The 24,719-nt window shown below is 42.5% G+C and overlaps 1 protein-coding gene across 7 annotated transcripts in view; it reads right to left on the minus strand.

Annotated features, from left to right (window-relative positions):
- Positions 1-5,418: 5,418 nt before the first annotated feature.
- FAT1 (FAT atypical cadherin 1) overlaps positions 5,419-24,719 on the minus strand; it is a 115,074-nt gene continuing 95,773 nt past the window's right edge. For 3 of the 7 annotated variants that reach the window (XM_083457753.1, XM_083457754.1, XM_083457755.1), the window contains exons 20-29: positions 23,969-24,100; positions 23,708-23,871; positions 22,324-22,786; positions 21,443-21,596; positions 20,430-20,540; positions 16,946-17,577; positions 15,310-15,447; positions 12,129-12,188; positions 7,958-7,993; positions 5,419-6,939 (exon numbers count right to left, since the gene is read on the minus strand). In XM_083457753.1, the coding sequence (XP_083313879.1) occupies positions 6,314-6,939; positions 7,958-7,993; positions 12,129-12,188; positions 15,310-15,447; positions 16,946-17,577; positions 20,430-20,540; positions 21,443-21,596; positions 22,324-22,786; positions 23,708-23,871; positions 23,969-24,100 (2,516 nt within the window). In that variant the 3' untranslated portion in view covers positions 5,419-6,313. Of the gene's footprint in view, positions 6,940-7,956; positions 7,994-12,128; positions 12,189-12,866; positions 14,706-15,309; positions 15,448-16,945; positions 17,578-20,429; positions 20,541-21,442; positions 21,597-22,323; positions 22,787-23,707; positions 23,872-23,968; positions 24,101-24,719 lie in introns of those variants that run through there. The other 4 variants (XR_014515333.1, XM_083457756.1, XM_083457757.1 and 1 more) reach the window with 4 other exon arrangements.

Below are 24,719 nucleotides of genomic sequence, written 5' to 3' on the forward strand. Positions count from 1 at the left end.
CCTGTATCTGCCTCAACACACAGTTTATATGCTAGTCTCTGGGTTAGTTGTGTCAGGAAAGAATCGCTACCAGCTGTCCAGGTTGGGAAGCTTCTGCAAACTGGAATGCTGTTTTTCTTCATCCTGTATCAGGCTGCTAGCATTAGCGTTGAGTCTGGTCCTCCAATTCTCATAAGTTTTCTTCCCCTGATAAAAAAAAAGTTTCAGATTTGTATCCTTGTCCACAGAGCGCTTGAGAATTTGGATGTTTGTGTGGTTTTGAGCTTATTATTGTGAGGTGGTCAAGGGTGGTCAAGAGTCTTTCTCCCCTTCCCCCCTCTCCAGCATTCATTATGACCCCTCCAGCTGCCCACAAGCCTCAGGTGAGGGGCTCTGGTGACAGGGGCTCCTAACATAGGAACCAACTCCTAGGGGCCAAGGTCCCTTCGGCCCTCCCCAATAAAGTATTTAATGGGGCCAGGGCCCCCAGAGTTGATTGGCATTGCCATTCAAATGGTGTGCATGCACCACATCTTGTGATCAGTTTTGTGGGGTGAGACTTACCTGCCCCTCAAGATTTTATTCAAATTGACACCCCTGGGTCCCAAACTGTGGACAACCAGTGCCCCACAAATTCATTCATCTGTAGCATGCTTGTGGATTTGCCACTGAAGACAGGAGACAGCACATCCATTCATTAGTCACATCTATTTGTAATTGTGGACGCGGGTAGTGCTGTGGGTTAAACCACAGAGCCTAGGACTTGCTGATCAGAAGGTCGGAGGTTCGAATCCCCATGACAGGCTGAGCTTCCATTGCTCAGTCCCTGCTCCTGCCAATCTAGCAGTTCGAAAGCATGTCAAAGTGCAAGTAGATAAATAGGTACTGCTCTGGCAGGAAGGTAAACAGCGTTTCCGTGCACTGCTCTGGTTTGCCAGAAGCAGCTTAGTCATGCTGGCCACATGACCCGGAAGCTGTATGCCGGCTCCCTCGGCCAATAAAGCGAGATGAGCGCCGCAACCCCAGAGTCGGTCACGACTGGACCTAATGGTCAGGGGTCCCTTTACCTTTACCTTTATTTGTAATTGTATCTTTATTGCTTCTTCTATTTCTTGTGTTATTTTTTTTTTTTTACAGGGGAGTTTATGTGGGAGTTACATACATTGTGCGCATTGGCAGAGCATGCATGAGCCTGCCCCGCCCCCATTGCACCTCCCCCCACATATGCATCAAACATGCACAAAATGGGAGTTGCCTTTTGTGGCGTTTGTACGGAGCCCCCGGTCGTTTCACGGACTATTGTCCCGTACACCACCAATCCACTGCCACCAACCAGGTTCTCCCCGGTAAATCACTTAGTCTCAGTCAGGTTCTCAAGTTAACAATGAAGATTGTAGTTTATTGCAAATACAAATAAACTTTGAATGCATTTGAAACGCTGTTACCCTTTACCCTCTTAGTCTTATTCTATTCTGTCTCTAACTCTTCTACCTCCCCTCACACAAGAACCAACTGCACTGTCTCTCTCTTTCCATCTGTCTGCCAACTGCTTTTTCACAACCAACCAACCGTCTAAACCTTGGGCCAAGCCCTTTTATAAACAGGTAGGCTCCGCCTCTGGCTTTTCTATTGGTCTACCTATTAATTCTTTCTCTCCCCCTGTACATTTTCAAAAGAACGGGCAAACGCCACACCTGATGTTAATTCTATAGAGTTCAGATTGCAATACAATAAAATGCAATATATAAGAAGCAAGAAAGATATGGTTTAAAAAAGCCATATGGCATCTAACACAGCACATTACAATGGCCACGAGGGGCAGAACAATCATTTAGGTGGTCAACCCAGACCATCAGCGGTTTTCAAGTGGTCCATGGGGAGTAAAGCTTGGGAGCCACTGCCTTGTGGCACCATCTCCTGGGCTTTAATTGAAGCAGAACCACCTGAGGAGGCTGCAGAGGGCAGACCATTAGAGAGATGGTTTATAGTAGCAAAGAAAAAGAAAGAAGCACTCACAAACACCCCTTGAAAGGAAAGTTAAATGCAACAAATAACCTGCACCTTACTTGTTGGAATTTCACTGAAATGTTCTCTTCCCTTTGAGAATTGTAAAATGCAATCTCCTTTTCTCTTTAATTGATGGAGAATGGCCAAAATTTCAGCATTACTGTGGAGCTAAGACGGTAACATAGATAATGTCTGGACACACAGTTAAGTGAAAACGATCAGTGCTTGTGCTTGTGGGTTAGCAGAAAAGAATTACTTGCAAGGCTGTTGTGATAGTTAATTCTTTTGGTGATTGTAAATAATAAGCCTCATCAAAGTTAAGTTATATATCAAAGTATTATGGCATCGGCTTGAAAAGGTAGTTATAATTACTTCCCTCCAAATGCTTTATCAGTCTCTCTCTGGAACAAGCTACTAATCAAAAGAAGCTTAGATTCCATTTCTCGCAGACTGTTTTGAATTTGGTTCAGTGGTTTCTGCCACAGAGCAAGCTATCAGACACAACAGGCAGATAAGAGTGTTAAACAAATGCTGGAAATGACAACCTGCACCTCTTCTCTTTCTAAGGGACTCCCATTACTGTCATTTTTAAATGAGTAAGTATCAGAATGTCAATACAGAAAAATAAAAGCAGAGGAAAAAATCAAGTCAGCATAGGAAAAAACTACAAGCATTTGTGTGTGTAAATAATTGAATCACCGGACTTCATCTAAGTGAATAATCAAACTTGCTCACAGATGATGCCAGAGATTCTGCTAAATGATAATAAACTTCACATCATATTACCCTCTTTGAATTAAATAGAAAACTTCTATTCCCTTTACTGCAAAACAGTACCACACTGTAAGTATTTATTTTATTTTGTTGAAACCTCCTGGTACATTGTGTCCATAAAGTTCAGAGTGGAAATATTATGTACTTCAGTTTAACCTTTTCTGGGGAACTATTTTGGTTAAGCATACCCAATGTAAAATTCAGGTTGTTCCATGTCAAGAGTGACGATTACATTAAATACTTACAAAGACGAACTTCCAAGGTCGCAATCCCAAGACAGGGTTAAACATTCTCCGGCCCCATTGATTTCAACGGGCTTGAACTACGCTTAGCACAATGTTGGATTGTGGCTCAACAATGTGTTTCGGAGCTCCATAGCAGAATCTCGCCTTAGAACATAACATCAGGTTGTGTTTGCAGCACTCTTAGCCATATCACAAACAGCTCTTGGAAGCTCTCCATATTCAAGAGGTTGGAGAGGCTGTTGCTTGAGGCAGACAAACCCTTTGGAGCGAGGGCATCACTTGCAGGAATCCCCGCCAAAGTGCCCAAATCAGGGCTCTTTGGGTGGAATTGACGTAAGAGGTAGAGCAGGCTTCCTCAACCTTGGCCCTCCAGATGTTTTGACACTACAATTCCCATCATCCCTGACCATTGGTCCTGCTAGCTAGGGATCATGGGAGTTGTAGGCCAAAAACATCTGGAGGGCCAAGGCTGAGGAAACCTGGGGCAGATTTTGTTGTTGAGCAACAGATCCCCTCTTGAAGGTCCAGCTAGACTTGTACCATCAAAATTAATTCTATTGAGCAAAAATTAACTGCAGTGCTTTTTGTGTGTGGGAAGTACAGGTTAGCCACATTGGTGGTATAGGATAGTTCTGAGCATTTTGTCCTTTTTTTCTCATCGGAGATGATATATTATAAATGTTAAAGGTAAAAGTAAAGGGACCCCTGACCATTAGGTCCAGTTGTGACCGACTCCGGGGTTGCGGTGCTCATCTTGCTTTATTGGCTGAGGGAGCCAGCATACAGCTTCCGGGTCATGTAGCCAGCATGAATAAGCCGCTTCTGGCAAACCAGAGCAGCACACAGAAATGCCGTTTACCTTCCCACCGGAGCGGTACCTATTTATCTACTTGCACTTTGACATGCTTTTGAACTGCTAGGTTGGCAGGAGCAGAGACCGAACAACGGGAGCTCACCCCATCACGGGGATTCGAACAGCCAACCTTCTGATCAGCAAGGCCTTGTGGTCTATTCCAACTCTATGATTCTATGATTCTAAGTCCTAGGCTCTGTGGTTTAACCCACAGCGCCACCTGCGTCCCTACTTTGTCTTTAGCATCTTGTAATCAGAGTTATAGTGCCTATGACTGTGGAGAGAAATAATTTGTGAAGTTGTAAAACTTTACAAAATGACCAGAGTTCTATTCAGGTGTTCAGTGCCAAACTCTTGCTCTGGAGGGTAGGACTCAAACCAATGGCTTCCAATTGCAAGAAAGGAGATTCTGAGTAAACATCAGGAGGAACTTTCTGGAATTAATAGCTGTTTGACAGCAGAACAGGTTCCCTCGGGAGGTGGTGGACTCTCCTTCCTTGGAGGGTTCTAAGCAGAGGTTGGATGCACATCTTTCATGGATGCTTTAGAAGAGATTCCTGCTTTGCAAAGGGGGGTTCGCAAGATGACCCTTGGGGTCAATTCCAGTTCTACAATTCTATGGTTCTACATAAGAGTAAGGCTGGACTTGCTGCTCCCTTCCACCATGCACTCATCGCCTGGTCCTATGCTCCTCCCCATGTATTGGAAGGTGAGGGTCTGCAGCAGGGAGCCCTGCTGCACTCATGTAAGCTCAATGCATGTTCACACATGGAGCTTACACAACGGCAGACCCTCCACTTTCTCCTTCAGTATGTAGGGCCCGCAACCCCCCCTCAAGCAATGCTAATCACATGCTTGCATAGGACAAGGGGTTTGAATACATTCCTAAATATACAGAGGGGCGCATCTAGCAGATCAGCATTATGCATGTATCGAGCATATAGTAATCATGCCAATTTCCCCATGTTTTCCTAGCAAATGCTTGGCAGGTCTCAGTCCTGTGGCCGGAACTCTTATTCTACATGGGTAGAAAATCTCAGGCCGGGCTGTTAGATGTTAAGTGGCATGTGAATGATAAAGCACGGTTATGTTTTCGCTGGGATTTCGACAATGAGATTCTTCATCCGACAGCAGAATTGCATCATTGCCACTAAATAGGCTGAGAACCTAATCCAAAGCACTAGCAGCAGTCAAAAGGAATAAGAGGATTCTAGAAATCATTATGAAGACTAATACCTCTGTGATCTTCTAAGTAACTGTTGGATACGCTTATTCTCCCCAGAGAATGGGGTGGAGGTATAATTGTATAACACTCACCGGTGCTACAATCAGTGCATGAAAGAGAAGCATCTGAAACGTCATTCTCATCCTTACATATTGCATCCATTCATCCCATTTGTGCTACGCTTTATTTTAATGACTTAAGCAGGCTCATGCTGCCATCTGGTGGGCTGTATAAGGAACACCGTTTTTGTTTTGTTTTTTTGCTGGCTAGGCTTGCGCTAAGCAACGCATCTGCAACGTTACACCTGTGTAATAGATATGAAGTAGATAACGGTGAACAAAGCTAAAGTATTTTATTAATAATTTATTGTCAGTAAGAAAGACTGGCTAATGGTAGATTTCAGTAAAAACCTTTACAAGACCATTGCATCACAAATATACAGACACTATAAAACTGTGCCATGGTGGTTTTGGTTCTAAATAGGTATGCAGTGGCTTCCCTCCTCCCCTCCCCCCACACTTTTCAAGAAAGGAAAAATGTGCAACTGTCCTAGAGTACAGAAACCCAGGTGGGATATTTCCATGTTCGTCACCCAGAAAATATCAGGAATCTTTTACAGCTGGAAATTATGTACACTTGGAAATGCATGATTACATAGAAATCTATAAATGAAATGCCACACTTCTGTGGAAAACAAAACAAAACGGTGAACTGCTGAATGCTATAAGACCCAGGGCGTGTTGGTTTAACGACACACTAAAAACACCACTAGAATCAGTGGAAATCAAGTTTCGAAAGTATCTACAAAATCTAGTTAAAATTATCGAAATCAAAACTGTACATAAAATTTACAAAAAGAGATAAGAAAAAAATGATTTGCTCTTGAATGATATAAATACATTTATCATGCTAAAATGAGGAAGTGGTATGTGTTTTTGCTTTATTTCTTTTAACATAGACAATGTAAGTACAAAAAACACTTTTTTGGGGGGATGGCACAGCCAATGGGAGACCTGTGATCAGTCAAGCGGTGGGAACGAGGTCAGGAAATGGTTAACAAGTTGAAATGAGCTACATGATCCAGTGCAGCCATGCCAGTTTTAGCTCACTGAAACGAAAGCGGCTCAAGCATTGCTGCCAAGAAAAATAAGCTCTCCGATATTTTTCTCTAGAATACTTTTATTTTTTCAAGTTCATTAACATCCAGGCACTTTTAATTGAGGAAGGGTGTCAGACTTCTGTGTGGTGCTGAGGCTCGAGCGAAGGGATGATCACCTCTTCGAAATGTCCGTCGTCTCCACTCTCATAGTCACTCAGCATGGCCTCAGACTCCATTTCACAGCATGCCGACACGTCGGAGCAGGAAGCTGTGGAAGCGTACACAGACATGGACATGTTGTCTACGGGGGGCGCTTCGAAGTCTCTGCTGTACCCTACTGTGTAAGGAGCAAAGGGTTCTCTGTAATTCCCGGAGACTCCGTTGTTTGTGTTCTGAGGTTCCGACAGGTCTGGCGGATAGTGATGGGGAAGGTACTGGCTGAGATTGAATCTCTGCCTGCTCCTTGCAGAGGATCCCAAGCTACCTACAGCAGGCATGTCTCTGGATTGCTGTATTGAGTCAAACTGATCACTGTACTCGGGTGGCAACGGTGGGAGGTCGTCAGGCACTGGGAAGTCGTCTGGCGGAGGTGGAAAGTCACTCTCAATGTCGTAACCTCCAGGGTAGTAGTCTGCATCAATGGAATTTGGATCTGTATACAGGGGTGCCGCCTCTTCAACCACCTCGTAATTCGGAAACTCCTGTATGCCAGGCAGTTGGACATTGGGCATCCAGTCAGAGGTATCCCAGTGATAGCCTGAAGGGCAAAAACAAAGCAGGTTTCAGTATCTAACACTGAAAAATCAATATACTGCACTAAGGACAACACAACCACCAGCTATTAGAACACAAGAGGAATGGGAGGAATCTGCCCCCGAGGTTAACGAACATTCAACATTACAACAGCAAGGTCATGGTGCACCATGCAAATAGTTTATTGTATTATTCAAGTCTGGGCTAACTAGGATCACGACATACCTCACCCTAAAGTGAGCTAAGGAATGAGCTGGTACACAACGGCAGGAAAGTCATTCTTTGCGTAAAATAAAAGTGTCTGGAAGCCTGTTAGTGGAACAAACTGGTGCATGGTAACTACATTTATCTCAATGTAACATTTGCAACAAGCTCGTGGCTCTGTTTGAAATAAAAGCCTAGCACGATCTGAGCCATGTTTACTCGGAAGTACATCCTACCGAGCCCTGTGGAGTAACAGTGTGCAGAATTGCAAGATTAGTCCACCAAAATGAGCAAGGTTATGATAATTTACCCCGCTGATTTCAATGGGTTTTAAATTACAATTTGATTTTTCCAGACTGAGGCCAGTAAGCTTAAGATTCCCTAATTGTTAAAGCATCCATAACACTTACCAGTTTAGTATTAATGTTATTAATTGCTGCCTATCGGCTGTGGAGTTAATTTTATAACAGAACCCCTATGAAACTATTAGTAAGGACACTCAGGCATTCAAATGCAAAAACAAAAGTCTCCATATAAGCCAATCATGCAGAAAATCACTTTCTGTTGCAGGGCAAGAATATAATATTGTACTTGAAACAAAAGTGCTTACTGGCTTGACTGGTAAAACATGGCTATGTACCAAGATTTTGTGATCCCTTCTACAAAGGGGAATTTGCACTGGGCTAGAATAAGTGTCCAGTAACTGGAGGCAAATAACTGCATACATACACAGTGAGCAGACCAAGTTAGTGTTGGGGGCCAAATATTAACAGAAACATTTCAGTGAATGGCAACAAACAACTACATGCAGAAGTCACCTCTTGAATTGTTCAGGTCGGGAACAGCGAAAGACTCTTTAGGTGGCAAAGTGGAGAGAGAGGAAAAAAGATGTGCAGTTAGGCACCAAGTAGTTCAAAAGAACTCAATAGCCTAAAAACAGTAAGAATGTACACAATGCCAACAGTAACAATACCCTTTCTACTGTCCCCTTGTAAGTTAAGGAAGGGGGACTTTATAGTTTAAAGGTGAGATCCAAAGAGATACTTTAGATATGCAAATAAGGTTCTAAAAACTTTATTATTCCCTTCAAACAGTCATATCACAAACTGCTTCTGTAAAGTCCCCAACTGGTCAGGTGGGATGTTGTTTCAAGAAACAAACTCTTGAGTGTGTAGAAATAATTGTGTGGTTCTTTGGATCCTGATCAAAGACAGAGCTTGGAAATAAGGATGGAGGCTCAGCAAGGTAAAAACCCTGCACACACATTATTGATTGAATACGGCTTCTCTGATAGCGCTTAATTGTTTTGTATATTTGTGTTTTTTTATCCTTGTGGCTAATTCTGGAATCAGCCGTCTATTGTCATTATGCACAGCCTAATAGCTAAATAGATTACTGAAACAATGAAGCTGTCTAATAACCGTAAACCTAAACTTCAAAAATTAGATTAATAGTTTGATAATATAGATTTATGAACCTGTTTTGCACAGACTAAAACAAAGCTTTTCATTACATGGTGAGCCTTTGTTACCAGCTCAAATCATTGGTGTCCAAGCCATAGGCACCAAGGGGGGGAGGGGCCACGGGGCCCCCATATTCACAGTGTGTTGATGTCATGTGAAAACGCCATCATGTGGCCCCCGGCCCCCTCAATCGAGAGGGCAAGGCAGCAGCCCTGATCCCTGCCCCATACAAACCGAGGCTCTGTTGTATAAGATTTCAGGGGGATAGATGTCTAAGGAAGTGTGCCATTGATTTAGTGCTTGCTGAGTAAAATATTAATGAAACGCAGCTGATTCTGACGACTTTCTTTTAGGCTTTACAAGTGGGAACTGCAACAACATGTGGCAGCACAGAGTACTATTGTTTGGGATTCCAGCCAGACAACCAGGACCCTTCCCCCCCCCCCCAAGAATACAATATTCCGGAATAAACCTTTTCCAACCCCTTTCCATCATTCAGCACTCTGTGGCATGCTCAATCGTCACTGAAAAGTCACCCCCCCATTCCACCTCCTAAAATATGTTTTGAACTTCTGCAAATTTTGTGTTCCTCCAAATCTGCAGATACCTCTCTGCAGCTGGTTCCACATTGGCTACGTAAGGGCTGGCAGTCGGAAGATGAGTTTGCCATTACTAAATAGGATACATCTTAATCTCTTTCGTTGTCTAGGTCTTAACCCTCCTGCAACTAAACCTGTAAGCAAGCCTAAGCATGTTCAGTGAAATTCTTTTTTTTATTATGTTTTTGTTTTTAGCTTGTATTTTATGTTGTGAACCGACCTGAGATCTACAGATGGATACAAATAAAATATAAATAAATGAAACAGCAGCACTCTCCTTCCCTGTATATCCCTGCATCGTTTTCTTTCTGTTTCTCTGAGTTGAGAATGTTAAGATTATAAACTCATCTACACTAGGAATGTATCCTCTTTCTACTCTATAAAGCTCCATGTATACTGATAGCGGCATTTGACAAACCAACTTACAACACATGCTAAGGGATCTCAGAAATGAAGCTTTTTTTTGCAATTTCTCTATGCATAGCCCGTATCTAGATGACATAGTTATTTTTACAATTTTATTGTTTACCTAGATTGACCCTAATGGAACATTTCCTACCCACTAATACAAACAGATACAGTGGTACCTTGGTTTAAGGACAGCTTAGTTTATGAACAACTTGGATTAAGAACACTGCAAACCCGGAAATAGGTGTTTTGGTTTGTGAACTTTGCCTTGGAATAAGAACATGTTCCACTTCTTGTTGAGTGTGTTCCATTTGTAAATTGAGTCCCCCGCTGCTATGGTAAAGCACGCCTTGGTTTAAGAACGCTTTGGTTTAAGAACGGACTTCCGGAACGGATTAAGTTCGTAAACCAAGGTACCACTGTAGATGTCTATCTATGCATATAAGCTGATTCAAAGAGCATTTTCTACAGAGTCAAAAATGAGCTGGATAAAAGGAGAGGAGTATTTCCAAAAACATTAAAGTCTTGATTATTTTCTCCTTGTAGTCCTTGTACACAGAAGAGGTGTACCCCAGGGAAAGAAGAAACCTATGCTGGGGAAAAGTTGTGGTACGAGCCTGGTGTGAACCAAAACTTTGCTGAGGCTGGTACTATTGAGGCTGTCTGCAGGTACGTTAACAGGAGAACGAGATCTGTCTGGTGATCAACATTTTCAGGTACTTTCTACTTTGCATGTCAACTGTATGCCTTGGAGAATATCACAGTATTTATATCGCACTTGTTCTGTGCATTTAAGATGCTTTGTGTACCATTCAGTAATGCTTACAAATCCTGTAAAGTAAGCTGTTTTATTATCACCATCATTACATACGGGGAGAGCGGCATATTCTGAGTACCTAGTGGTCAGCCAGCAAATTAATGGCTGACCTAAAATTTGAACTGAAGACACCTCAGTTCATAAGTTCATGTTGTTAAACATTGCACCAAACTTCCTTTCTGTTTGCATTCAACCACCCAGCTACGATATCCCTAGGCAAACTGTACTTTAAACAGTGCCATAGCACTGTTCACTTGTACACCTCTACTATTTCAACAGAAGGGGGGGGGAGTAGTATTGTTAATAAAGATTGCTTCTTTTCTGTTCTGGTTATGCAAGACCTACAAGGATTTTATGAGGTAATCTTCATATATATATTAACATAAACAAATCATAGACATGTAGAGTTGGAAGGGACCCCTAGGATTGTCAAGTCCAACTTCCTGCAATGCAGAAAACTCAGCAAAAGCATTCATGACAGATGACCATCTAACATCTGCTTAAAAATCTCCAAGGAAGCAGAGTCCACAACTTCCCGAAGGAGTACTGTGTATAGCATGCACTAGTGTGAAGTGTGTTCTTCAATCCTCTTTTCATTCATGACATTGCATGGGGCAGTTCCCGCTTGTTCCGGCCGCAAAACGAATGGCTTAAGAGCTGGGCGATAGCTCCGATACTGGCGAAGCCTTTGTGCAGAGAAGAGGGAAGGGGAAAGATGCTGCAAGGAAGAACTTGGCCCTATGATGGCAGATTGCTACTGCTCACCTATGGGGAAGAATGAGGCTGAGAGACAGGATGTCCGGAACTTGGCTGGACACTGAGGAATGGGCACTGGGACAATGTGGGTTTGGAGACTGACTTGGAAGAAGGGACCAGTGATCTGAGGGAGCCTGTAATATTCAAAGGCAGGAGAAGCTGCAGGATTGGAGAGTGGAGAACAGGTGCAAGGGGAGGAAGGGATTGGTCAGGCTGGTGTAATGTCAAGGAGAGGCATGGGCAAATTCAGCCCTCCAGATGTTTTTGGGACTACAACTCCCATCATCCCTAGCTAACAGGGCCAGTGGTCAGGGATGATGGAAATTGTAGTCCCAAAACATCTGAAGGGCTGAGTTTACCTATGCCTGGTCAAGGGCTTCCACACCTCCTCCTCCTCCTGCCATCACCTCTCCTGTTCTACTGTCTCCCAGGACCAGAAGAGGACTGAAGTGGGAGGAGAAAAGGTTACATGCAGGCAGAGTCTTTGCCTGCTTGAGTGCAGTTCAGATAGGGGAGATACATAAACTGGAGGCAGAGCTTCTCTGTTGCGGCCGCTGCTTTATCAGGTGCACATCTAGGAGTAACTGAGACACATAGGACTGGTGGTCATGCCTTCTCCTATCCTGGGAATGTACTTGTGATGATAAAGGGATAATCTATGCTCAGTGTTATGGTAACAGGCCAGGATTTGATGCTGTTTTCATGTTGGAATGCCCTAGTGTATGAATACATGCAGAGGTGGTCTTTTCGGAAATGGAGTAAAAAAAAAAATGAGACTAGATTAAACATCCCCATTTGTATGTCTATTAAAGCAAACAAATGTGTATACTGTTTATAAGAAATGATGTATCTTAATTTAATACCTCTAATGTATTAATACATTCCTAGAAGAGAAATGCATGCAACGTTCTGCCCAGATCATAAATAAAAAGTGAAAACTATATACCTTTTTTTCCCACCGAGTCAACAACAGCATTGACAAGGTGTACTACAGTCACTAGGGAAGCTTGTAAAAAGTATGGGAAGGAGCAAATTAAAAGAGAAACTTATAATTAGCAGCAGTTTCAAACAGCATATAAAAGCATACCAAGAAACATAAAAAACAACAACGCTTAAAAATCTTCTAATAATTACACACAACTGCACAACGTTTCAAGTGGGGTTAGGCACATAATGTTTACACAAGCACCAGTGGCATTCTGTTCTGAGTGGGAATACACATTCAAAAAAAATCTGTGCTTTTGCCTCTTTGAATATACTCTGGACTCTGCAAACAGCTCTAAATGAATGGTCTGGAAAGGTTATTAGAACGGCAAATGGATTGCAAAGATGAACATGCGTATATACATTTTAGCAATCGTCAGGGCTCATTCGCACTTTACTTTTAGTATCTGGGAATGGATACTGAGGCGCAACATACATGTGTGCTGTGTCAATTGTGAATGGCACTCGTTGATTTAAACGGCCAATTTTCAACACACAAATGCCCAATTCTTTCTCAGTTGCTCCTATTCTTTTTTAAACAAGAAAAAAAATTGTTTAAATAGACATTCACCGTTCATAATCGATGCACTGCACATGTATATTATTTTATTTACAAAAAGAGTAAAGTGTGAACTAGTCCTAAGTCAAGTTTGCATCTATCATTTCACTGGTTTGTTTTACTGATACAATAATCCCCCCCCCCCTTAAGGATTGCAGGTGGTAGATCAAAATTTGCTGAAATTCAAAATGGCATCTCAGTTCTGCAAATGGAACCTGTTTTATGGCGGTTATGTGTCCTAAAGCCCTATGCTGCTTCTCCACAGCTGGTCTGCAAACACCTCCCCCACAGCCAGTGCATAGGATGTTCACAATTTTTTAACTTCTAAAAAAGGAAGAATAAATAAGAATTCTGGGAAATATTCCAGCTTTTATGAGTGCAAAACCAAAGGCAAGAGGTGGGTAGGAATGTTGAGCAGGTTTTATGCGAAGTTCATGACAGGGGAAGGCAAGTTGAAGAATCAGAGAAAAGGTTAAGTGGAGGTCATTTTTAAAAGCACTAAAAGGTTTAATGAAACAGGCTTGGATCAAGGCTATTTCATAAGGTAATGCAGCTGATGTGTAGGAAGAGGAAAAGGAGGACAGGTTCAGTGATCAGGGACTGAAATCTTTCCAGTGTTTTATTTTTCCATTTCCAAAGTTCGTTAGTAACAAGGTATGGATGCCAACTGCATATAAACGCTAGGCAAGCCCAACAGGTTCAAAATTATTGGCTATGATGGCTAAAGACAAGTAAAATAGACAAGATAAATTTTCTTGGGGGGGGGGGAATCAGGAATTTTCCTGACATAAACTGAAAGCTTCCAATTCAAAGTTTTCTGGAATATTCTACATCAGCAAGCGAGTGAACTGAGGATACAGCAAGCGAGCGAACTGAGGAGAAAATAGAGAGGGGCAGCAGAAGAGGAACAGAAAGTCAGAGAAAGTGAGGGAAGAAGGGGAAGGGGGTGAAGTGGAGCCAAAAAACCACACAGAGCCCAGCAGGCTGCATGCTGCTGCATGGACAGAGGGAAGTGGGTGGGGAAGCAACACAAGATACAGAGGCAAAGGGAATGTGAGTGGAAAAGCTGGAGAGTGGGGAGGGAAAATTTTGAAATAACCAGCCAAATCGTTGGCTAGAGTTCTCTGGTTCTCTAATTAACTGGCTGAGTGGAGAACTGGCAAGCTAAGTGTCATGCTCATAGCTGCATAATATTGTCAACTGTGACTTTCAATTCTGACATTTACCATTTGCATTCCTTTCTTTTATCACTCTGAATCATACTAGCGTATTTGGAACTTGCAGCCAGCCATAGAGAAACAAATGGTGCGTACTAGTTGTTACAGTGCAAAACTATAAACTCGTTTCAAAACTCTATTTCTGTTCTACAGCTTTTTTTAAGTTCCTTTCGTACTGAAAAAGCATTAATGCATATACATATAACAAACACACACACATACACAGAAACGTCACTGAAAGTGCTAGTGATCAGTAAAAAAATAAAAAAAACTTACTTTTTTTGGTTAAGTAATAAAAGGAAGTTTTATGTTGAGACCACAAACAAGTTAATACACTGAAATAAGCAGACAGGACATCTTGGCTGAGCATGAGCAAAATACTATGTATTTTAAAACGGTAGCCAATTATTTCCCTAAGCTTAGTAACAAAAACAGAAATGAAGCTTTGGAGTAATTTTAAAAATAACTCAATGAAGGTCAAATCCAAAGTAAATTCACTGAGTACTTTTGACAGGTCAGGGCCACTTTCAGAGTGTTTCGCTCACACTGACAATAGTATAGGGCCTGATTCAGTGAAGTGGAATGTCTTCCATGCACAGAGATTGGGCCCAAATTTGCTCCTTATCGTGGCATAAGCCAGATAGCAACACAGCTACAATAAAAGCCCTGCTGGACAACTTCCTTCATTACTAACGTTATCAGACTTACAAGCCAGTCCCTCATACTCTGCTTTCACTCAGTACTGCTCTGATCCATATGGGAGCTGAGGCAGCAGCAAGGAAAAAGAGGAGACAAATGAAGCAGTAATCCAGTTTTCAGACATTTTAAAACCTCACTCCATCCCACACACCTCCAATATTCATAACCTCACTGTTTTTACAAAAAGAATACTCCTTGTCTGAATGCAATTTGCTTCAGATCAAACATTAAACATTAACTATTACAGGTTTAAACGACTTATAGCTTATGACGTCGTCTGCAACTTATAATAATGCATCTCTGCAGAAGTGGCTCACTCACCCAGAGGGGTGGGGACACAGTAATGGCCTCCCTGCAGAAGCAACGCTGCCATTTACCAGGAGGCTGAGGGGCAATACTGAGGTGGTGTCTGTGTTGTGTGTTGCACCCGTGCAAGCGCCTGGTTGTCTCTGCCCATGCGCCAACTCACACCTCACTTTCCTAGCAAGTGGGAGTGCTGCTGCTGCTGCTGCTACTGGGAGGCCATTGCTGCAGTTCTTTGCCCAACTGGGTGAGCCGGCCCTGACAATATGCCTGTTGATATTTGTAATGCCAGCGTGAGGCACCTATGTGGAGACGGTAGACAAGGAAGCAGAGCGACACGAAACAGCAAGGCATCATCTACCTACCATTATCATCACATGATTCTGACTGGAACGAGCTAAGGGACTGGACCTCCGACACGCTCTCTCTAGCGCTGTAAGGCTGAGAAACCTTTTCTTCCAGGGGCTTCTTTGAAAGGCAAGAGTCAAGATCTACAACTTTAGCTGAAAGACAGAGACACAAGCAGAAACAATCAATGTGACAACCAACTTCAACATGCCCCTACAGTCACAGTCGTACCCTGGTTTTTGAACAGCTTAGTTCTTGAACGTTTTGGCTCCAGAATGTCGCAAACCCGAAGTGAATGTTTCAGTTTGCAAACTATTTTTGGAAGCCGAATGTCTGATGGGGCTTCTGCGGCTTCTGATTGGCTGCAGGAGCTTCATTCAGCCAATCAGAAGCTGTGCTTTGGTTTTCGAACGTTTTGGAAGTTGAATGGACTTCCAGAACGGATTCCACTTGACTTCCAAGGTACGACTGTACTAGAAACATGACAAAAAATTAAGCTTCATTGTTTTAAAACCCCAGCAGGCATTTTACTTGAAGCCTGATTTTATAGTTTTAATCGGGGTTTTTTCTTTTCTGCGCTGCATTCTTTTGTACACTGCTCAGGAGATGATGCTGGTTAAATGGGATATAAATTGTCTAAATAAATATACAGTGGTACCTCGGTTTAAGAACAGCCCTGTTTACGAACTATTCGGTTTATGAACTCCACAAAACCAGAAGTAGTGTCCCAGTTTGCGAACTTTACCTCGGTCTAAGAACGGAATCCGAATGGTGGAAGGGCAACGGCGACAGGAGGCCTCATTAGGGAAAGCGCACCTCAGTTTAAGAACAGTTTCTGTTTAAGAATGGACTTCCAGAACAGATTAAGTTCATAAACCGAGGTACCACTGTATAGCAAAACACTGCAGTATACCAATCCCCTACAAATGTTTTTCAGAGGCAGTCTGAAATGGGAGCTTTTTGGTGCTGTTTAGGCCTTCTGTGGTGGGAAAGAGAAAAAAATACACATTTATTTCTTCTTCCTCACTCCCCTGAGGCCTTCCCTCTGTTGTCCTATATAACTCTAGAAGGTTTGTGTGTTGACTGTTAGTCTTGAAGGTGAGCTGCAAGGTGGGCAGCTAGGGTGTTGCTACCATTGTCTCTTTTCCTTTTATCTGAAACATCCCCTTATAGCACAGGAGAGGGATACTTCCTCCCCAATATTCCTGCTAAGAAGCACCCAGGGACTGCCTCTCTCCATTTCTCCCTTGGACACCCTAACATTCTCAGCCTACACTTCTCTCAAGTACAGCCTAAACCGAAAGATTTGCAGACTCTGCCAAAATTCTAGTTCCTTTAGATTCCCTTTTCCTCAACCACAAGGCAGACCTGAGAGCTGCTCACAGAAAACAATGGAGAAATTCAGGATTTTGGCAAGGCTGTGACCAAAAAGCAGTGTTTCCCTCCCCTCTACAAAAGTTAGCAGCAAAATCAAGTATTTACTGCCTTTGATGTTCAGCATCAATCTAGGAGTTCCCTCTTCCGAAAATGAGAGAGCTCTATTTTTATTTTAAATCTGTATGTCTTCAACCTTTGTAGACAACTGCTAAAAGGAGAAATCTCAATAACCTGCCAGCAAAGCTTTTTCAGTTCAAAAAAGAGGCGGCGGCTTACTGTCATAATCGAAGTCCCAGCTGGGCTTCTGTATTGAGTCGCTGTCTGATGGTGAATTGGATGGAGGTGGGGGAGGCAAATTTGGAGCCACACTGCAGACAGCCACTGCTTTCCTGTGGCCATGAACGGAATCTGGGTTAAAAGTAGTAAACTCTGGGTGCTCTGGGATTGTGGAACCTTCAAAAGAGTTCCTGTCCAGATTGTTCCTTGAGTCACTTGGAATGCTCGGAGTATATGAAATGGGACGAACAGGCACCTGGGGTGGAATGTCAGAATAAATGTTCTTATTCAGTTTGGAATCAAAGTACGGCCTTTGCAAGAATGCTGTTGTTGTTCCCAGATGTTTGTCTTCAGGTTCTGGCTGGCTTTTCTTCTTCTTCTTCCGGATGACTTGGCGGCAGAAGACAAAAATCCCAACCAGTATGAAGACCCCTGCTATGAAAATGATAATTCCAATGACTTCTGCTAAGCTAATGTTCCAGGGGGTTGAAACATATTTGTTCAGGACGTCGGCACAATGCCTTCCTCCAAATCCGTGGCTACAATTGCAGTGATAGGCACCGTATGTGTTCTCACAGAGAGCGCCGTTCTGACATGGGCTTTCTAAGCATTCATCAACATCGGTTAAACACCTGCAATGAAAAATTAACAGGTAAGAAACAGCTTACAAATGCACAAAATGGGAACATGCAGGATATATTTATAACATCACCATATATATATTTTCCATGTTAAAAATACTGTGACTCATCTGGAGTGTTGGGTGCCAATTTTCATTGTTCTTATCATTCTTATCATCATTTCTCCAGTGAAAATAGGGATGTCTTTTTAATACTAATAATGTTATTATTTATACCCTGCCCATCTGACTGGGTTGCGTCAGTCACTCAGGGGGGTGGGGGCTTACAACATATATAAAAACATGATAAAACATCAAACATTAAAAAACTATACAGGGCTGCCTTCAGAAGCCTTCTAAAGGTTGCCTAGTTGCTTATCTCTTTGGCTCGGGGGCACTGCATAACTTTATACCTTCCAACATTTCTCTGATGAAAATAGGGGAGTCCTAAGGAAAAGCGGGGCATTCTGGGATCAAATCAGAAACTGGGAAGGCTTCTGTAAATCCAGGACTGTCCCTGGAAAACAGGGACACTTGGAGGGTCTGTATTATTGATTCTATTATTATTACATTCTGGCCCTTTCTCCAAGGACCCCAGGACAGCACACTTTGTTCATACCTTCTTTTTTTCCTCACCCCCCCCCCCCCGCTTCCACACCTACATTCCTTTATACAAGTTTATATGGAACTACACTTTAGAGAATCTGATGAAAACTCCCCACTCTCCAGATTTTTTCCCACAAAGAAATTTGTAAAAAGTACAGTGGTACCTCAGGTTACGTACTTAATTCGTTCCAGAGGTCCGTACTTAACCTGAAACTGTTCTTAACTTGAAGCACCACTTTAGCTAATGGGGCCTCCTGCTGCTGCTGCGCCACCGGAGCCCGATTTCTGTTCTTATCCTGAAGCAAAGTTCTGAACCTGAAGCACTATTTCTGGGTTAGCGGAGTGTGTAACCTGAAGCATATGTAACCTGAAGCGTATGTAACCCAAGGTACCACTGTATTCTGTTTATAGGGTATGTGTTACGGACAGCAAGAATTATGATTTAATATAAAGAGTCTTTGCATCAAGCAGTTACTCTGAACCAACCATATTTTCCAAACCATCTTCAAAGGCAGCCACATATCCAATACACTGGAGCAGTTTTAACAGGATGTTACCAGAGCACAGACAATTGTAGCCGGGGAATTAATCACTTCATCACTTAGAACCTCTTCTGGTACTCCACTCTAAGCTGGCACAATCTTTGCTGTCACTCAGTACCCCTCAGCCAGTGTTTGAAACTCCCATTGTTCTAGGCGCATTTTTGTGACAGGGAATTTCATTAGCACAAGCAGTTAATGAGCTCTGGGCACAGTACTGCGCCTAAGATTTCAGATTAAAACTGCAGAGTGGAAGGAAAGGAAGATCTTTTTCTGGCTCCCCACTTCCTGTGACTCTCTGAAGACTGGAGAAAAGGCTCTCTTAAGAATATTAGGGAGGTGAACGGGAAGGACTAGACCACGTGAAAAATGAACACCAGATTTTAGCTGACTACACGGTGAACCAAGCTGTCTCAAACGTAGCCCCACCCTAACAAAAATGTGTTTTGAATTCAGGAAAATACATTCTTCCATGAACTGAAATTACACAACTGGACACATTCATTTACCGTACTGCAAACAAAGTGGCAGCCAAGTTGCTACACATGTGAGCTATTTTATCCCCAATGCGTTTAGCAGGTAAGTTACCGCAGAAAGCCAAGGCAAAAAACAACCACCCCAAAACAAAACTGCTCGGGACAACTTTGCTGGACAGCCTTGTGAGAGCATCATAGTGGTGGTGAAATACCGCACTACATAGGGGACTCTAACATGAGTTCTCACTCATGTTTAGTATGGCAGGCCACCATTTTTCCTATTTTCACAGATGAAGGATGGAGTGCGTTCAGGCTCCACTAAGAGTTTGCACTTGTGGTGCTTTGCCTTCTTTAGTTGATAAGGCTGTATATGCAGCTTCAAGGATACCAGCCAATAACATCACAGTAAAGGTAGAAATTCAAACCACGCTTCTCAGGTCCCGGCAGTGCTCACTGGACAACACTGGCTCAGAAATTCAGAAGATTTCAAAATCTCTTTATATACTGGAATTCAGGAAGTATTCCATTGCTTGGAGAAAGAAACCAATTCATTATATTAAAAAAAGCCAAATATGTAGGGAGGGGGAAGGTAAATCAACTTAAAATTGTATTTCAAATGATCTGCAGAAATGTTCTAAAACTTCCATGGCAAAATTACCTCCTTGGTTCCTGTTCAAATGCGAACATTTTACCATTTAAAACTGCGAGCAAAAGGATGCTAATTCTAGTGCAGCTATGTTCTTCCCCCTGAAGTACAGAATGATCAGTAAAATCCCTGATCATGAGAGATGAAAGAGAGCTAATCCCAGTTTATTTGCCTTCTGCTGTTTTCTAGTAAAACAATATTTCTGAAGATTTAATATTATGCTATAATGCAATGAAGAAAAATGTGTTAACATCTGTAATACATGCCTCAATAAGCAAGGAGCCCTCTTTTGTACGCACACACAGAGGGAGAGGGAGAGAAATTCAGGTTTGGTGTCCTTGGAGTATGGGAGCAATACCAGATGCAATGTATTCCCTTGTCTAGGATAAACTTGGCATAGTCCCCATCAATTTCAAGCAACACTAAATGCTACTGGCCATCCCTGAGCTGAATGCTTTGTAGACACACAATTCTGGGACCATTCTCACAATCAAATTTGTACTACAGCCTCCGATAGTAAATATACACTTTAAAAATAAAAAGATTCATCCTATATGCTAATCTTTGTAAGGGTTATGAACAGTACAAAGCTACCCACCTGTCTCCATGAAAACCTGCTTCACATTCACAAACAGGTCCATCTAAGCTATCGATACACTTCCCACTATTTTTGCATGGGTTGTCTTTGCAATATGGACCAATCTGACACCTGGAAATGGAAAAAAAGAGAACAGATCTTGTCAGTTGTCTTCAAAGCTATGAATAACATGAGTGTTGATGTTGACCCTCAGGTACAAGCAATGTTGGGTTGACTCCCATGTTTGCAAATGTGCCCAAAGGCTTGCAGGACCAGGTCCCCCAAGTAAGACATGGTAGCACGTGACATAAAGGGCCTTTTCACATCTTACGGAAATAAAACTTGGGTTTGCAAATAAAGCCATACACACAAAAGATGCGCACGCAATCTGGGATTCCTGATGAGCAGTGGTGTAGCGTGGGGGGTGCAGGGGGGGGGCCGGCCGCACCGGGCGCAACATCTGGGGGTTAGGGTTAGGGGGCGCAAATCCACAGGTTAGGGGGTGCAAATCCATGGGTTAGGGGGCGCAAATTACTTGCCTTGCCCCGGGTGCTGACAACCCACGCTACGCCACTGCTGATGAGTATGGGTTGCTTCCCATGGTGGCAGAAAACATTTCCTCTGGGAGAAGACTAGACACTCATTTTTTTTTACTGATTTACACATCTCATTGTAGTCCTTCAAGCCATCCATGAAAAACTGTTTTGAAAGTGCAATAGTATGGGATATGGCACAGAAGGCAGCAGTAGGTAGGGGATTGCAAAAAAACAAAAACAAAAACCAGGTGCCCTGCCCTGTGTGAGTGGAAGCGCTTTTCATTGGTGCAAAGTCACCATTGGGATGTTTCTACTCATTGCTCACCCTTTATCTTTTCAAGCGTACATGTAAAACATCTTGGCCCTACACTTTAAGAAACTGCAGTGTGTGAAACTGTCTCAAAGGATTATCAGAGAGTGTTTATTCCAAAGGCAAAACATAACTTGGAAAAAAAATACCATAGGTTTAATTCTATTCTGCTAGCAAAGAAGCCATACCTCTGACCGGTGTACAGTCCTCTGCACTGGCAGATGAAATCATCACTGACGGAAATGCAAGTGCCGCCATAAAGGCACGGGTTGGAAGCACATGGGTTGACACTTACATCACAGTGAATGCCCATGAATAAAGGTGCACATTTACAAAAATAACCTGCAAGAAAAACAGTATTAAAAAGATGTCGCAGGTACCCACAAAGCAAAACACTGTTTTCTGTAACGCAGATCTTCTCAAAACCCATGTAAAACAAAAACTAATGTTATTTTGAGCATAATCACAATATGAAAGCATTCCTAAGCTACTAAGAAGTTGCAAACAGCCAGACAATAAGCTATAATGAAGTGTTTCGCTGGTGTAACCAATTTATAGGATCATAGCTTAAGCCATAGCAATTTCAGAACTTACTAGGTTGCTATAACAATTTCCATCCTGGAGCTAACTCTGAAAAGGCCCCCAACTAGTTTCTGCTTATTTTGCTTGGTAAAAGAGGAAGGACAAGACTCAAATTGCAAGGAGGCTTGCAATGTCCTAAGATGTACGAGGCTTCATTTTCATGCTCAGAAGCATTTTTAAAATCTTTTATTCTCCAAAGTAAACACAATTCTTAAATCTAGAGCTGCTGGTGCTGTCAGCTGTGCAGCCCAACAATAGGGCACTATATTTATATTTCTGTTGTAAAATGAATGCTTGATGAAATATAGGCCTATAGACAGTAAGTAAAATATCTCAAATAAGTTCTTTCTGCTACTAAGAAATGAAGTTTCTCATTTAGGTGAACTCAAATACTCTGGCCACCGTATCATTAATTCAGCCACCAAGAATGAAAAGAGCACCCACTACTTAATACAAAGCAAATACTGTGAAAAAGCACCAAACTTACCTCCACTGGGTAGCGGGTTACAAATGCCCCCATTCTGGCAAGGACTACTTGAACAATCCTCTGTCATAGTCAGTAAACACCCAGGGGATACATCCACTGATTCTTCCATGTGTGCATAACTCCGTGGTTTGCTGTTCAGGGGCAATTCTTGGCCATTTAGTACAATGGAATCCATACAGCCTCTGAAGCCATTGCTAACCTGTGGGCTTCTTCCATGCCTCGCGCCTTGCTGCCGAATGTGACCGCCAAAAAACACATGGTTGTCCAGGTTCAGTGTCCTTAAAGTGCCAGGAGCAATGCCAGACGCGGTGTGTACCCTGTCCAGAATCAGCTTGGCATAGTTCCCATCAACTTCAAGGGATACCGAATGCCACTGGCCGTCGTTGATCTGCGTGCTCTGCACAGACACAATCCCAGGGCCACTTCCGCAGTCAAATTTGTACTGCAGCCTCCCATGGTGGATCTAAGCAAAGAGAAAAGGCAACACATAAAAAGAGGTCCTCTCTCTCTCTCAGCTTCATTTGCAGGAGCAGCCCAGTGTGGCGTTACCTCCCGTTGCCACTGATAAGTGATGCGCCTGCAGGATCCAGACTGAAACCACCTTGCTTCCTTACTCACGAGGTGATGCTGGGTGAAAGGGGCATGAGCACACTTCTTGGCAATGGCTGCCAGGAACGGCAGCATGCACCACGATGCAGGATTCTACCTACTGGCCACTACATGTGGGACAAATAAGCAGCAGAACCCTATTAAGCAAAACTTTTATATGAGCAGAAAGCTTCTAGTTATGTTAAAGCAATGTTGATGCTGAGAGCTTTATTTGAGCACCCTGAATACACCTCTAGTGATCATTTGATGGCATATCTAAACCCTTTGGCTTAAATGTAGTGCTTTACTTTATTTTTTTCTTCCTTAAGAGTAAGGTTATGATTATTAAGCAGAATACTTTCAGAATGGTGAAAGATCAAGGGGGTTCACTTTGGTGGAAATAACTGTGCTTTATATATACATTTTCAACCTCCAGTTACTGCTGGCCACACACACACAGGCATTTTCATTCATTTTTCCATCTCAGTTAACACATACCTTTTCACGGTGTTTCTTATCATCGCATATTAACGTGGGGCATATTTGTCTATAAACTGTTAGCAGCTGGAAGATTTAAGCATCATTTCCAATACTGTAGAAGGCATCACATACTTTACTAAATTTATACTGTCTATTGCCTGCTTATTTACAGGGTGTTCAGTTATATGTCGCTGATCGGAATCAAACGATTCATTCTAAGCCTGGGACAATTTAGGTGCAAATTAGATTTCAAAGTGAGTGTGTTAAGGCAGTTTTCTGCACAGTTTAAGGCTTCTAGCATTTGAAACTAACACACCTCTAAAATGCTATAGTCCGTTCCTCGGGCATACATAACAACCGCTTGAGTCGAGTATGTCCTGAGTCTCATAGTGAGCTTCATTTCTTCCTTGTTCTCGTTTTCCGTGAGGCGGTACTTCATGTAGCTGCTTCCAGTAAAAGTCACTGATGGTCCAACCGATACTTTAAGAAAAGGAGGAGAGGGATATGGCTCAAAGCTGCATTTCTCAGCAAGAAGGCTGAAGACAAAGCTGAATGCTATTAGGAGTTAAAATCTTACCAGGGCACTGGGCATTGTTGCTTCCGTGGCAAATGCAAGTAAACTTTCCTTCTCTGGGATCTGCTATACATTCTGTACCTTCAGGGCACGGATTCCCCTCACAGGCACTGCTCACAAGGGGACAGCTTCCTTCTGTAAATATAGATAATAGTTATATATAAATAGAGCAAGGTTTTATTTTTATCACATGGCAATTTTTTTTTAATGCAATGACTCCTAAAACTGAAAGCCTAATATTCTCCAGGCACAACGGGTGATGAAAATTATAGCTGTGTTAAAGGAGGTGACAAGGAAATAAGCAAGAAATTACAGGAGACATGGGATTCCTAAACTGCTATAATATGAGCTCCAGCTGGGAGAACTGCTCACCTGACACCGCACACTTTCTTCTCCCGACATGACGCTATCCTAAAATGTTACCTAGCTAAAGCCGAACATATATTTTAACTGCTTTCATATCCCTTAAGGCTGCTGATCCACTTTTCTCAAGGGCACGCTATTTCCCCAAAGGTACTAGTAGAATTTCCCCTCAAAATCTATGCCGAAGATCTTGTGTCGGCTGCAGAATCCATTTAAAGACAATGGAAGGTGAAAATGAAATTCTTCAAGTGCTTAAGAGATACCTTATTAGCTAAAGGAATAACTACCAGGTACATCTTCCCTTTCTCATGAAATTGCTAGGCTTAAGACTGGAGCCTTACAAGTAAGGAGTACAATTAAACCCTCTGCGATGTGAAAGATCATACACAAT

Source organism: Podarcis tiliguerta (genome assembly GCF_965153285.1).
Source record: "Podarcis tiliguerta genome assembly, chromosome: 9".
Taxonomy (NCBI): domain Eukaryota; kingdom Metazoa; phylum Chordata; class Lepidosauria; order Squamata; family Lacertidae; genus Podarcis; species Podarcis tiliguerta.